Source organism: Leptonotus elevatus, chromosome 2 (genome assembly GCF_054856555.1).
Source record: "Leptonotus elevatus isolate MCC_2025b chromosome 2, RoL_Lele_1.0, whole genome shotgun sequence".
Classification (NCBI taxonomy): domain Eukaryota; kingdom Metazoa; phylum Chordata; class Actinopteri; order Syngnathiformes; family Syngnathidae; genus Leptonotus; species Leptonotus elevatus.
The window spans coordinates 30,774,013-30,788,020 of record NC_141240.1 but is presented as its reverse complement, the minus strand read 5'-3'; the positions used below and the strand labels follow the sequence as shown (position 1 = coordinate 30,788,020).

Sequence of the window (14,008 nt, the reverse complement as noted above, 5' to 3'; positions counted from 1 at the left end):
TTATGGTTCATCTTAAAGCGACATGGTGTTCATGATGGCAGCTAAAACAATGTCGACAGCACTGGTGTGCAAACCACATCGTTCATTTAACTGAACCCCTAATTTCTAATTCTCCTATATCTGAACTTGTTAGGGGGAACTGTGTACTTATTTACAGGAAAGTGAGGCAATATACTTAAATCAATATCATGTTACTTAGGAAATGCATATTTTCAAACTGCTGCTTTTTATCCACAAATTACTCAAAATGTACCATTTTTATATTGCAAACATCTTGCATGTATTGTACCCTCCGTTAAATGGCTATGAATAAAAAGTTTAAATAGTGCATTTTCTGTACTGATTTCCTAAACCTTTTAAATCAAATATCTTGAGTACGTAAAAAAGGATACTAGCAGGAGTTTAACTAGAAAACAGAATAATGAATCTGGTCATGATCAATACCAATATCTGATAAGATGAGGAACTTCTTCTAAAGTTGAAAACATTTTGTAATTATTTGTCCGAGAATGAATGACGTAAGTGTGTTAGCAACCGTGTGAAGATGTGTTTTATCTTACCTAACTCTTCTGCTTTCTCTATGTGCTGAGGACAGAGAAGGGCCAACTGCTTCATGGATTGGAAGGATCCACTCGCTGCTGCACAGGGGAAGTGGTAAAAGGTTGAACAGCCCTCAGCATGGCATCGAATGGTTGCACCCAGCCTTTTGCAGTATTCACAAAGCTGTAACAAACCAAAGCCACATGTCATTAAGTGTGACATTTCTTGAAGAAAACTTTTTTTTATTCCCAACATCTGATGACATTTAATCCACATTATAGACAGTGCACTTACGCGCTGTGTCCCTGAGATAACAGCATTGTCCACGTTCTCCAACCCGTCGTCATCCATTTGCTTTACTCCTTCTGACCACACCGCACACCAGTGATGAACCCAACAACCCCCTGCATTCCAAACAGCATCAATAGGGTAATCAAATCTTCAGGAAAACTTTGATTAACGTCAGTGTCCTGTATTTCCTAATAGGGATCATCTTGAGAATTTAAATAGTAACTGTTGTCTGGAAATTAACCTGAGTCATCAAATAGCGACGCTAGACAGGGGGTGTCCGAAAATCCAATGGAAGACAATTCATCATTTCCAGGCTGGGGCAGCTGAGAAGCAGATGTGTGGAGGGTTGGCAGTTCTGAAGTCGACACAAAGTGTCTGAGTTCCCGTTGTCCATGAAGGCTGCGCTCCACGCAGTTGCAAAGAACACAAGCCCTCACGCTCTCTCTGTTCAAAACACAAGCAAAGATTCGGTGTTCAATATTGTCAACAGTAAGCTGCTCTGAATGGGAAAAGTAAACAAGGAACGTACATCGGTGTACTTGAAGAGGCGGCAGTAGGACGGGACTCATCCTCAGCAGCAGGGAGAACTTGGGGCTGTCCTTCAGAGCAAGCAAGTTGACTAGCAGGAGCCTTATCATCAGCTAAAAAATACATTTAAACTGTGGTGAATAGGCAATATAATAATATAATAACAAATTGTTTAGGATGATATATTTCCCAGAAACTATCACGGTGGGGAGAAATCATTATTTAAGCTTTGTTCTTTAATGCCGCTGATATGATATTTCATCATATAATAATTCAAGTACATCCTTTTCAATTCCCAACAAATTGAGCACTGGCATTGAATGTAGAACAATAAATAGAATACATTCAACCCCCACTATTTGCAGGGGATAGTCACCAGGGCCGACCTGCAAAAAGCAAAAATCCATGTATAATTGACGGCCATTTAAATGCAATGAGCGGAGGGAATTTTTTCATGGCCCAAAAAATTATTCAAGAAACATTGATAAACATTCAATATACATTTACCATAAACAAAACACCACCTTAAACAAAACGAACAAAAAAAAAGTCGAGAAAAAAAAGTGAGTATGCAAATCAACGTGTGCCAAACGGGCATCTATATGCCGTTTTTTTTTCTTCCACAGATGAAAAAATTGTGTGGTATGATTGTATTTTAAATTGACTTTGAGGTTTGTTGTGTTGTGACTATCTTCACACAGTACAAATGTGACAAAGGCATTCATCTGTCTTGAATCCAAAATGTTCCAACCCACACGGCTCCTGTGTCATCAGGGTTTGTTTGGAACTACTTCAATTCATATGGCTCAACTATCTGCAATTGTACAACTACACCATTAGAATGTGTGCGTGCAACTTCTCCTCCAACAGCAGTGAACAAGATGACTAACAGAAGAGGAAAAGCAAGCGCGACTGAATGCTGGTGATGCAAGTAAACACACACGCATGTAGATGAGTATTGAGTCTGGAAAAATGTATCTCGTCCATTTTATTTATCCTATTATATAGTATTTATCATGACAATTATAGTGGTGAACGTTATTTTAAAAATCACAAAGTAAGGAATAGTGGACAGTGCAAAATATTACAGTTGTCAATCAAATACATTTTTACTCCACACATACATAATGTTTGGATGCAGAATACGTTCAGCAATTACCTGTTGGCTCAGAGTCGCTTTCATCGCAGGTGGATTTCTGCTCGTCCATCCCCCCAAACTGACTTTGACCTCTTTGACAGAGATCTGTAATGTAAAAATACAAATGGATTATAATAATGCAATACCACTAGTATTAAGTATGCCTGAAATCATTTAACTATGACCTAAATGGTTAATGGCGAATGGATATATCTTATATAGCGCTTTCTACACCATATGGTGCTCAAACAACAAGTCTATTGCAGTGACAAATTGACAGCAAGATAAGAGACAATAAAAACAAAGTAAACACAATAGATTAATTCCCATAAGGATGTATAAAAAATTTAAATGTTTATTACAATCATTGTTAAACAACCAGCCTTTTCCCAACAACAAAAATACTTAATCACTTCATACCAGCCACCCTACATGTCTTTAAACATAGAAAGCATCCATGTTTGTCCAAAAGTAATGTGCCTTGCAGTCAGTCATTGACTAACATTAGCAATATGGCAATCGAGTATGCTTGTAAATTAAGCAAATTAGCACGAGTGATGCAGGAAGCTGATATACCAGACACACCGGAATTAACATAGAAGTGCTTATTCACCCAGCAATGCATATTCCAAACCAGTTAGATGACATGATAAAGTGTAGTAACAATTAATTATTAACTAATTTTATATTTATTATATGTGTGTTTATTCATAATCAACCATAACGAAGATACACAAAGAAAACACAACTTCCGCGTTGAAAACTTCCTGTTGCAGCGCTGTTGTTGTCGTGCGGAACCAGAGTTGCTCTCACTTGAGTTCCGCTCAGAGCTTCGCGCCGTCGACTAAAGTACAGTACAGTAAATCAAACGACGGCCTCGCCATTGTTTCTGCAACACAACAAATAACACGGAGTCGCGGCGTAGGTCGCGTTTCTCCGGCGATCTTGCGTTCTGCGTACCGTCGATGTCGACGGAAAGCGACTTTTTGCACGGAGCTTCGTTTCAGCGTTATGATAACATGGCAGCGTTCCCAATGCGTCCTCGTTAATGTTAATCTCCCGATGTCAGAAAATAAACCGAACGATCGTGCGAGTTGCAGCCACGCCAATACTATTATAGCTAGTGTTCTGCAACTTAGATGCAATAATCGCTAAGTTATAGAACAAACAGTATATCCGTCTCGAAGTGAAAATGTTGTTGCCATTTCCACACACACACAGCGCGTTTTGTTAGGCAGTTAGAAGAGTAGTCTGGGACGGACGAATGCCTTTCACGTGTTGGTCATGCATAGAAGATATAAGCATCATTGACTGCATTACACTCTTAACTAAGGAAGAATCACGTCCACACACGCACACACATAACACCATCGTGCGCATTTCAGTAGCGGGGTTTAAACTAAACGGAAAACAAACACAACACATTAGCTCGATTTTAATTAACGCTATTTGATCAAAAAATATAAAGGTGAACAATAGAGTAAATTTGGCGGAAGAGCGGAGTGAGGCGATATCTTCGAAATAAATGTGACATGTCGAAACACTCCACAATAACGACAGCACATAACCATGAACTATATAGCTAGTTAATTAACGAGCTAAACGGGCTTTTGTTTCAACATACATTCGATAGTGTCTTGCGAAAGTGGCGAGTGATGGCAAAATAGCGTCCCGGTTAGCAAGGTTGACACTGAAAGTAATAAGAAAATAACTTTCATAGTCAGTGATAGTATATGCTACAATTGTGATGATAATCACAAACAACCCCTGAATCTTGTTTCCGTTCCAGAAAAAGCATAATACAGCTTGATAAATACAGACATATCAATCATTACTCAATGTAAACACCGATTTGATGGATTCGCGCAAGTCCAGCAAATAGCCTAGTCCATATCCCTAGCGACGGACTGAAACGGAAAATCCAACAACTAGCGATGGTGACGTAGCAGCTAAGTGTCCCGCAGAGCCCAAACTGCGAAAACTCCGCTTAGTCGCATGTATAACTACATACACGTCAGGAAATGACGACTGTTAACCTCGACTAAAACAACCTGGGCGCCGTCGTCACGGAAAATTAACCAAGCCGAAGTTAGCGCCCAGGTAACACTGCTAGTTCTCCAGCAAGTAGACAGCGTCATCTGCTTCAAGCTAACAGCTAAATGCTACCGATAGCGGAGCCAACATTACCCGGTCTAAGGTCAGGGTTAGTGTGTCTCTGTTTACACCTGGCACGGGAAGTTGAGAAAAGTCACAATTGACGCCACTGACCTTACAAAACCAAAACCGTCTCTTCATACATCAGCAAAATCCAAAGAGCCCCACGGCAGCTTCCCGTAATGCTTCTGGTCGCTTCATTTTATGTACCGGACTAACGCTGCGGCTAGCCGGCTGGAGCAAGAGAGAGAGATAGAGAGAGAGAAGGTGGGGGAAGTGCATACGGGCGGAAGGCTGCCGAGCTCGCTCAGTACTGACTACTGTGGTTCTGTGTACACTTTACACAACTACTCGGAAAACGCTTGGGTTAGCGAGCGAACCGCCGCTTCGGCTTGTTTTGGTAGTCCTAGGCACATATTAATCGGGAGAGTCAAGAGACACCGCTACTCGTACCAACAGTACTTCGGTCCCGTTCAATGTTTTCTTTCCGGGCTTGTGGATGTAGCTTTAATGCTAACTAGCCGCGGTCGTGTTGTGGAATTCTTCTCGCGAGGTCGCAGCTTTCCACTGAATAGTGTAAATAAACACAAATTTGGCCTGTTGTATTTTATTCGGTAACATACATACTTGTCACTTAACTTTGCATGAAAAATTTTTTTTTTGCACATATACGTATGACCAAACTGTGCCAGAAGCAGAACATTCACCATCGCTCTAAAATCACCAAATCGTGCGAAACAAGTGTTCAATGTGTCAACGTTCGGGCGTCTAAAATTAAACCGCTGTTGTGCTTTGTTTATCATTTCCTGCACAACGCTGTACATGAGTGTGCTTGTTGTTGGCAAGCACAGCGCGGAAACATGGAGGATATTAACGCTCGATAGTACTGGAGGTCATTACATTTTCCAAAGCATGGAAGCCATTTTCATTAGGTTGTTATAATTGCAGGAGCAGGACTATCTTCGTGTGACGGATGCAGCGGTCTGTTGGCATGAATGACCTAGTAGCTTCTTTTTTTTAACCGTCAAATTCAACTGTGGATAATTAATTTGCCGTAAACATGATTTAGTTACAACGATCCTACTCGGTTGCATGTAGGGCGGGCGCGTTTGGCTGGAATCAACATCAAATAAAACTACAATTATGAAGTCAAATAAGTATGTTACACCCTTGACAGATACAATTAATGCTCCCTAATTTTGAGATTGATTTGGTTGTATAGAAATTTGCATGTTGGTTTGTCGTTTTTATTATTTGATCTGGACTATAGACAACTTTGCTAATAATACTGATAAGTGATATTGCTTTAAAGGCTTCAGGGATTACGGGTGTATTGCATTCTGTACGTGAACTGAGCAACTGACCAGTCATCAGCACCTGCTGCAGGGGGTGATTGATTTGCATTTTGACCCTGCCACTGACCTCTGTGTGACCCTAATATCTGACAAATGGGATTTAAAAAATCTTTAATCTGTACAGCCTGTAAATGATGACCATTTATCATCTGAATTTGTTCATAAAGAATTTTGCAGTCTCAAACAGAAGTGTAAAAATGGTCCGAGGAGGCCACCGCCGGTGTGGTACTGTCATTTCTATTAAAGCAGTCAAATTCATACATGATACATCAGTGCATGATGTGTGCAGGTTTTCATTTTGAAAATAGGTTGTTACTAGGCCTCTGCACAGGATTAGTTAACTCCCCATTCAGCTTTAGCAAAATTGGATTAGATTTTTTTTTAGGGGGGCGAGACTGGTTAGAGGACAGGCTGATTGGCCAATGGCTGTAAATAGAGGGTGGTATTAAGGGCGCCCGTTTCCTCCCATTCGTCGGCCAGCAGAGTGACTCCCTTCCCATCTGCCTCCTGCATCTCAAGGATAATCCCTTAGAATACCTCCACAGATGTTTACAACAGAGCATGGAACAGGAGGATGTGGGCATAATTTGGGTCTTCCATGTTTTTTTTTAATTTAGGTTAGGTATGCTTTCATTTTGCTTACTCTATTGGTTTTTCAGTGCATTATTTTTAGTGTGGCATGTGCGCCGCTTGAAAGTGGAGTCATTTGTCAGTCATGTCAGTATGTATAATGTAACCTCATCTACAGTATCTGCACGAGATTAGGTTCTGCACAGACAAGGGTTTTTCTGATTCTCATGCATTTAGTAAAAGTAATTTTTCAACTACAAATGAAAATGTACAGTCCATGTAAAGTACTGCTTATCATTAAATCAATTCTGCTAATTAAAAGCTCAGTTTTGAAAGAGTGGTAGCTGCAAGAAGGAAGCATTATACAACATGGCCTAGACAGCGTTTCCCAACCTTTATTGAGCCTCGGCACGTATCGTACATTGTAATCTCCACTGATGATAAGTAATTCTGTTGTATGAATGGCAACAGATACACGGGTTAATTGAACCTCATGCTATGCAGTGGAAGAGCATTTCAATTGTTCTGCCTGTCAGTACAGATCGCTGGCATAGATAAACAAAGATGCATTCTTTGAAATGATTTTTGTCATAAATGCTCCATAGTTTATATTCCTTAAATCTATTACTGTAAATCCCCAATATTTCAAACAATCAAACTCTCAACCTCAATCTATTTTCAATTGTTATCATCATCAACCACAGAGGTTAATACAAGTGGCCTTGTTGTTTTGACAAAGTAATTAGCAGAAAGTACAGCTATCTGTTGTCAAAAGTAGGCAGTAAAAGTTAAAGAAAAAAATACTCCAGTACAGATACCTGAAAAATGTTCTTAAGTACAATAGCCTAACTAAATACTGAATTAAAAACTTAAGAATGTAAGCAAATCTTCTGAGAAATAAACATTTAAAATTTGATGTAGGCCTACAGTGGTGCCTTGAGATACGAATGTCTTGACTTATGAGCTTTTTTAAGATACGAGCCTTATTTACCTCTTTTTTTTTACAAGCAAATTTAGAGATGCGAGTGTCAGACCCCAACCACTAGATGGCGGCAGCACACTTCACAACATCTAGCCACCATCAATTCACTCTTCTTCTTTTTTTCTGTTTCTCAATGTCGTTAGCTCTCGTGTTTTTAAATGGTTTTACGCGTTCTATCCTTGTGATGCACATTGAATTGCCTTGTGTATGAAATGTGATGTAAAGCTACCTTACCTGGCATTGGCCCCCTTGCAGTGGAAGGACAATGTCAGTCGGTGGCGGTATGCGCCATTAAACTCGATTGCAAACTATCACAAAAGAAGAAGGAAGGCGCACAAATATGATTTGCCACAACAGAAAACATTATTACCTCGTTAAATTACATTTTAATGTTTGATGACAAAATGTGAAGACAAAAAATATATCCGGTGCATATATTACATTTCAGATGGTACAAAAATATAAAATCTATTGATTTGACAACAATTCTAATGCATGTGAAAACATGTCCATATTCAAAAGAATAATTACATATCAGTGCACAGACAAGTAAAGAAAAAAATAGTTAGTTATGTTGTAAAAAAAAAAAACTACAACTTTAAGGATGAAAATAATTTGAGTCTAAAACGATAGATCCCACACTGTACAAAACTCGAGCATACCAGTGCACGTTCGATGTCTGACAATTGAGTATCTCTTTCATTTCCCTTCTCTGAGCTCCATCCACATCCTGATGCCTGACTTGAGAACTATTGCTCACATAGAAACCCGCGTTACGACGAAGCGAGGCCGCGTCAGTGCAAGTCGTCTGCTCTTGTGCAGCGCTTCCCCCCCGAAATAGGCGCTCAAATGAGGAGATGAGTCGCAGAGGTCCAAATGCCCAATGTGCCAGCACGTGCCCCTCCACTAGCGCGTAGCTGGACACGAGCACCCCGTCCACAAACAAAGTTCCATCTTCTGTCAACGGTGCATACACTCCCGTGGTCTCATGCGCCGAAACGGAACGGATTCGAGACGGATGTATCTGACCGTCTGCTCTGTGGATCAAAACGCAGTTCTGGGCTCTGGTTCTACTGGCGAATCGAGCTTGGTATTTCCTATAGTCAAGAGTGCAGTCGGGGTCTAAGAATACCAGGTGATGTGGAGTGACGGCCAATCTATGACCATCTTCTGTCTCCAGAGACAGAACAGTGACCCGGGCTTTCTGATCCCGGTGTAGAAAAAACAGGACCGGGCTAAATACTATTTGACCTGTCATAGACATGGCCATCACTTTGTCCCCAGGAGTTAGTGATGACATGCTCTTCTGACTCCCTCCAGCAACCGTCACCCGGGCCCAGCCTGGGAAACAGCCTCCTTTTTCCACCGCAACTGAGTGATCTGCAGAAAGAAACAAAAGAACATGACATGAGTCTGGAAAAGGCCGTAAAGTCGATCATAAAGGGAAGATCATCTAAGGGATTGCATTACCGAGTCCTAGGTGAATTCACGGACACATTCGACTTAAAGACACCATTTTCAACACAGACGCGACCTTACCAGCTTTTACAGAGCAGTGGATGTGATATTTGGACTCGTAGTGGACCCAGTCGAAGCCCGCCTCCACAGCCAGCTGAGCGAGTAATCCGTATTTGTCCGTGTCCCTGTCGTCAGTCGTGATGTCCACGGCTCGACCTTCATAGTGCAGAGATCCCGCCGGGTGGTGACCATCCTCGTCCCAGGCCTCTGTCACCCGGAGGTGCACCCCTGGCCACTGGTTCATCACTGCGATCGTCAGCCTGTTCAAACATTCCTTGCAGCGCTAGAATAAGAACCAATAAATATTCAGAGTCTAAATCATCAGCATGTACATTATACATATTTTAGCCTACATACAGTTCTTTTAACATTTTTGTTTTCATTTTGTTTATGTAGTTAACTATTCAAATGAAATGATGAATAATGCATACAAGTTTTATTGTATTTTCCATCTAGGAATGACCTGGCTCTGGTTCTCTGTTGTGAAAACGCAAATGTGGCCCTTGAGCTTAAAAGTTGGCCCACTCCTGCTCGATAACAATTTATTCCCAAAATTGTGTGGCAGTGGCACACTAGTACACCATGAATGCTCATCAAATTTCATTTAATTCCTGAGAGTATATCAGCCTCCGAAACACGTCCACATTCCACAGAATCCATACTATACTATACTGTACTATAAGTACATTTGTGAGTCAATTGAGTCTAGATCATCAATATTCATTCATTTTGTGACTTTTTGTTTGTGTTTGCCAAGATATTATAAATTAAAATGGCTGCCTTGGTCCAGTGAAAGATAGGGAAACACAAACACCGCAAAGAGTATATGAAATCGTATCAAGGAGCATATGGAGTTCCTCCTTTTGTACACTAGAGGGCGCTAAGACGTTTCTTAACTGTGACTGAAGCTGTTGTTAAATTACTACTGTATACTGTGTACTGGTACTTATGGCTTCCTTTACATGTATTGGAGTAACAAATCTAATATTTTGTATTACATATTTTAATTTCTTAATTAATCTATTTTAGGTATTCATTTCACTTTGTTGCTTTTATAGTGCTCGCCTACTAAACCATACGAGGAACCATAAATGTGTCGAATGAAACATTTGTTGCACTCCTACACATGCGCACACACAGTGCGTGCACACCTGTAATTGCGAATAAGATCATTACGAATATGGGCTGATTATGATTTTCTGTGCTGTGTATAGTGGATATGCGTGTTTGGAGACCACTCAAGAACAAATGTCCTATACACTTGTTATTATTTATGAACATGTCACATATGTGAGTCTATTACGCACCTCAGCATTTTCAAGCATTGATGGGGACTCGAGACTTGGACTCAAACTCATGAGAGACTTAAGTCACTATTATTTTTTAGACCTGCGACTCGACGAGACTCGTCCACTAAAGACTCGAGACTTGACTCGGACTCTTTTTTTGGGACTTAAACCTTGTGATGAGTCTCTGTTGTGGCCTGCTCTAATTTTCTCTCCTTACTCGAAACGAATGTGTGTGGACTCGTGATCGGGGACTTGGACTTGACTTGGAGAATTGCGCCCATTCCTGCTTTCAAAGTGTGACCATGGAGAATTGGACTCTATGGCACTCATTTCAACACAATCTCTCATTATAATCGTTTGTCTGCTTGCACGTAAAATCCTCCTCTACCTCCTCAAAATCAGGATATGAGAAAACGGCTACAGTAGCAAGTTTACCGCATTCCTTGGCCTTTTTCGACAGGGTGACAGAATAATCAAGGCCATTCTCTGTCTTTGCCAGCCGCAGTTTCATTTGATCAGAATTGTGACTCCGTTGGCCTTCGAGGCCTTGTGGCCTTTAAGTGACCGAACAACATTTGTCTAGAAGCTAAGGAAAGAGTCGTTGAAAGAAAAAAAGGCTTATGTGAGAAGCGGATCTGAGCATGGGAGAGAGCGCCACTATATGCGCGGGGCAGATGGGAAAATTTATTGGCATGCACTTTGGAATGTGACAGTAAAGGGTGAGAAAGAGAGGGACAGAAAGCAAACTCGATACATTTTCCTCCCAATGCCATTGAAGAGAGGCGTTTCATTGTCACAACTACAATAGTGGCTTTTCCAACGGTGCCATTACTTCAGCAGGCGGGAATTTCGTATAGGCGACCTCTCTCCGAGTGACGCACAATGAGCGTCTTTCACATTTGGGCAAAAGAGGGGCACGCACACATTGACACGCTCAAAAGTGGGCATGAGAAGGGCACACATCACAACCACTGATATTCATCGCACAGATTTATAGCCTAAACAAGTAAAAAAAAAAAAGGAAAAAAAAGGCACAGCATGTGCGGGTGCGTGGGAAATCCACGTTTGGGCTCAGAAGCCCATATTGGGTTATTCGGCGCACCTGTTAGCAGTATTCCCAATAACGGGGCGTTTGATTAAAGATTAAATGGTGTTGCATGTTTCTGAATGGTGTTTTCGGCCTCTTATGAGGGAGTGCTCAATTTGTTTTTCTTATCTTAAGAAGAGGGAGGGGACATTTGTTTGCTCGAACTGGGCAAGGTCAAACGGCAAACAATGAATGAAGGTGCGTGATTTATTTGATTGGTGTAAAGCAGTATACAGTACAGTAGGAGTGCGAGCATCTCTTTGAGGTCTCGCTGGGAAGCAAACACCACATCAGTCCTACCTTGGTCATGAAGCGGTCCGCGTTGGTGTTCTCTTCATCTTTGAAGACAATATCTGGGTTGTAGTTGCACACCAGTTCATTGAAATGCTCCGAGTTCCTGGTGATCTTGCCCTCGGCCCTCCCGCTGGCCCCCAGGTTGTTCTCGGAGAAGTTGGGAAAAAACTGCTTGTAGTGCATGGGTGAGAGTTTCCTGGGCCTGGAGCGGACGCCGTAGCCCGGGCCCGGCCCGCATCCCTCGGCCAGGCACAGGCAGGTCCACAGGGCTAGCAGGCCGAGCCGGGTGGGCTGCTTCATTGGGGAGGCCGGATTGTTCAGGTGGGGGACGTGCAGGCCGGGGTCAAAACTGGGTCCATTCCAAAACACTGACAGCTTGAGCATCAAAAAGTCAATTCGTGTTAGGACATCCTTTTGGGCTTAGTTCAAACTGAAAAGCACAAGATCATCAGCTTCTAAAATTATATTTCCACAGGGTTCTTTAGAAAGATTGTACTCATGCATATTAGCTGATTTAAAGCCACCTGCACACTTAAAGTCATCTTCATCTTGTACCTGTCCTGTCACGACAGCTTTTGCTCCTCTCCGTGGTCCCCGCACAAATCCACCTCTCGCGCACTAAAGTCCGACCGTCATGCTGTCATCCTCTTTTGTCTTCCTCCTCTTCTTGGCCCAGTTGACTTGCGGCACTCCTGGCCACCTTGCAGCAGCCATTGGGTCTTATTAGAGTCCGGAGCAGATTGCCCTCCCTTCCTCTCTGCGCGCTCCCACTGCGCCAGGACAGCACACGCCTCCAATTCAAACTTTCAAAGGACATATGATTAGTCTGCTTGTGTTAACACAATGACACCACTCCACCCACGTTATCCTCTCTCTCACTCACATTTCAGACGTATCAGATCGGGACACTCTGGCTACTTTGCTCGCATCCAACTGCGAAGACAAATGAGGGGTAGCAGTTCAAATGCACTTTTGGCTCATCAATCAATAACCAGGAAAAACAGGTCAAATGGTTTTTTTGGGGGGGGGGGGGGGAATCAAGTGTGTGTTATTAATAGGACTTGAAAGTGAAGGTCATGCAGAGAAAACAAGTGTCCAGCCTTGACACCCCGAAAAGTCTCTCTTACTTCCCGTGTTTGAGGAACCAAGCTACTGCCCCCAAGACCTTTCTGCTGAAAACACTCAAAAACAACATCTTTATTTTTATCCATCTCAGAACAATAGCTGGGAGATCCATTCAATGTGTCTGATAAAAATGCCATAAAGGAGGAGAATGCAATAATTTGCAGTCCCAAGACTCATCTGACATCTGCAACCGGATACTGCATGAGTTTAATTTGTATGTATCAAATTATCTTTCTCTATTGAAATTAATGGAAATGCCATTAATCCGTTCCAGCCTCCGCCCTAAAACATTTCTATAATTTGTTTTTAACTTATTTACTGCCGGACATTGCTCTGGCAAACGGTCCTCATGTGTCAAAAAATTTGAGCTGTCAAACGATGACATTTTGAATCAGATTAATCACATTTTAGAATTTTTAAAACGTTTTTTGCCCACCAAATTTAAAGAGCACCTGTTATGTGTTAATTTTTTCAACATTTAATGTTATCAGGATGTCTTCAATGCACACGCTCATCCTCCTCTTTTTCTAATCAGTTAATTACTTGCATAATTTAAAATGGTGGGAAAAAATGACCCCAATAGTTTGACATGAACAAATATTTCGAATATCATACACAAACATTTAATAAATGCTTTACTTTAATGTTTATTACATTATGTTTATTGCTCAAACACAACCTGTGCTATCTTTAATGTAACCATCCGTTGTCAGCTAAAGAATAATCTGCAGTCAAAATTAATAGTGTGATTAATCTGCGTTAATACATGATTAATGCGATATTTTAAAAAATATGTTTAGTTAACTGACAGCACAACAAAAATATTTTTTTTATATTCATATATTCAAATTCTACAGTTCCCTTTAAAATTATCTATAATACATGGACGTACCTAAAAAATGAGCATAGTTACAGCCATTTTAATGTAGCCAGGTTGAAATCCCACGTTTTGAGAAAAACGGGTTTAAAGTTTTGGTTGTTGACCCCAATTTTCAGGAACTAGAAAGTAAATTCCAATCACAGGTCAGAGATTTGAACCCTTTACAAGTTTAGGAAGTTTGACCTCTCAACAGATAAAATCAACCTCAACTTTGAAGAAGCATCTGCTAGTTAGCATCTGTTAGCATCCGGTTAGCA

At 41.2% G+C, this 14,008-nt stretch overlaps 2 protein-coding genes across 4 annotated transcripts in view; both read right to left on the bottom strand.

Annotated features, from left to right (window-relative positions):
- kmt2d (lysine (K)-specific methyltransferase 2D) overlaps positions 1-4,887 on the bottom strand; it is a 34,502-nt gene extending 29,615 nt beyond the window's left edge. For both annotated transcript variants that reach the window (XM_086067655.1, XM_086067656.1), the window contains exons 1-6: positions 4,766-4,887; positions 2,519-2,602; positions 1,361-1,472; positions 1,073-1,275; positions 835-944; positions 561-723 (exon numbers count right to left, since the gene is read on the bottom strand). In XM_086067655.1, the coding sequence (XP_085923781.1) occupies positions 561-723; positions 835-944; positions 1,073-1,275; positions 1,361-1,472; positions 2,519-2,567 (637 nt within the window). In that variant the 5' untranslated portion in view covers positions 2,568-2,602; positions 4,766-4,887. The remainder of the gene's footprint in view (positions 1-560; positions 724-834; positions 945-1,072; positions 1,276-1,360; positions 1,473-2,518; positions 2,603-4,765) is intronic.
- Positions 4,888-7,092: 2,205 nt separating this feature from the next.
- dhh (desert hedgehog signaling molecule) lies at positions 7,093-12,549 on the bottom strand. Of its 2 annotated transcripts, none has more exons than XM_086068641.1 (4): positions 12,302-12,549; positions 11,753-12,176; positions 9,098-9,359; positions 7,093-8,938 (listed from the first exon to the last, which is right to left on the bottom strand). In XM_086068641.1, exons 2-4 carry the CDS (start codon positions 12,128-12,130, stop codon positions 8,157-8,159), a joined length of 1,422 nt encoding a protein of 473 aa, XP_085924767.1. In that variant the 5' UTR covers positions 12,131-12,176; positions 12,302-12,549; the 3' UTR covers positions 7,093-8,156. The 2 variants fall into 2 exon arrangements, with proteins under 2 accessions (XP_085924767.1, XP_085924768.1); XM_086068642.1 differs by having other exon boundaries at positions 11,753-12,121.
- Between the last annotated feature and the right edge of the window lie 1,459 nt (positions 12,550-14,008).

Bases quoted from the DNA above. Each gene is read 5' to 3' on its own strand.
- dhh (XM_086068641.1), bottom strand. From the start codon at position 12,130: ATGCTCAAGCTGTCAGTGTTTTGGAATGGACCCAGTTTTGACCCCGGC. The intron at 9,360-11,752 runs GTAGGACTGATG...TTCTTATTCTAG, and splicing joins CGGACCGCTTCATGACCAAG to CGCTGCAAGGAATGTTTGAA. The intron at 8,939-9,097 runs GTAAGGTCGCGT...TTCTTTCTGCAG, and splicing joins CCACTGCTCTGTAAAAGCTG to ATCACTCAGTTGCGGTGGAA.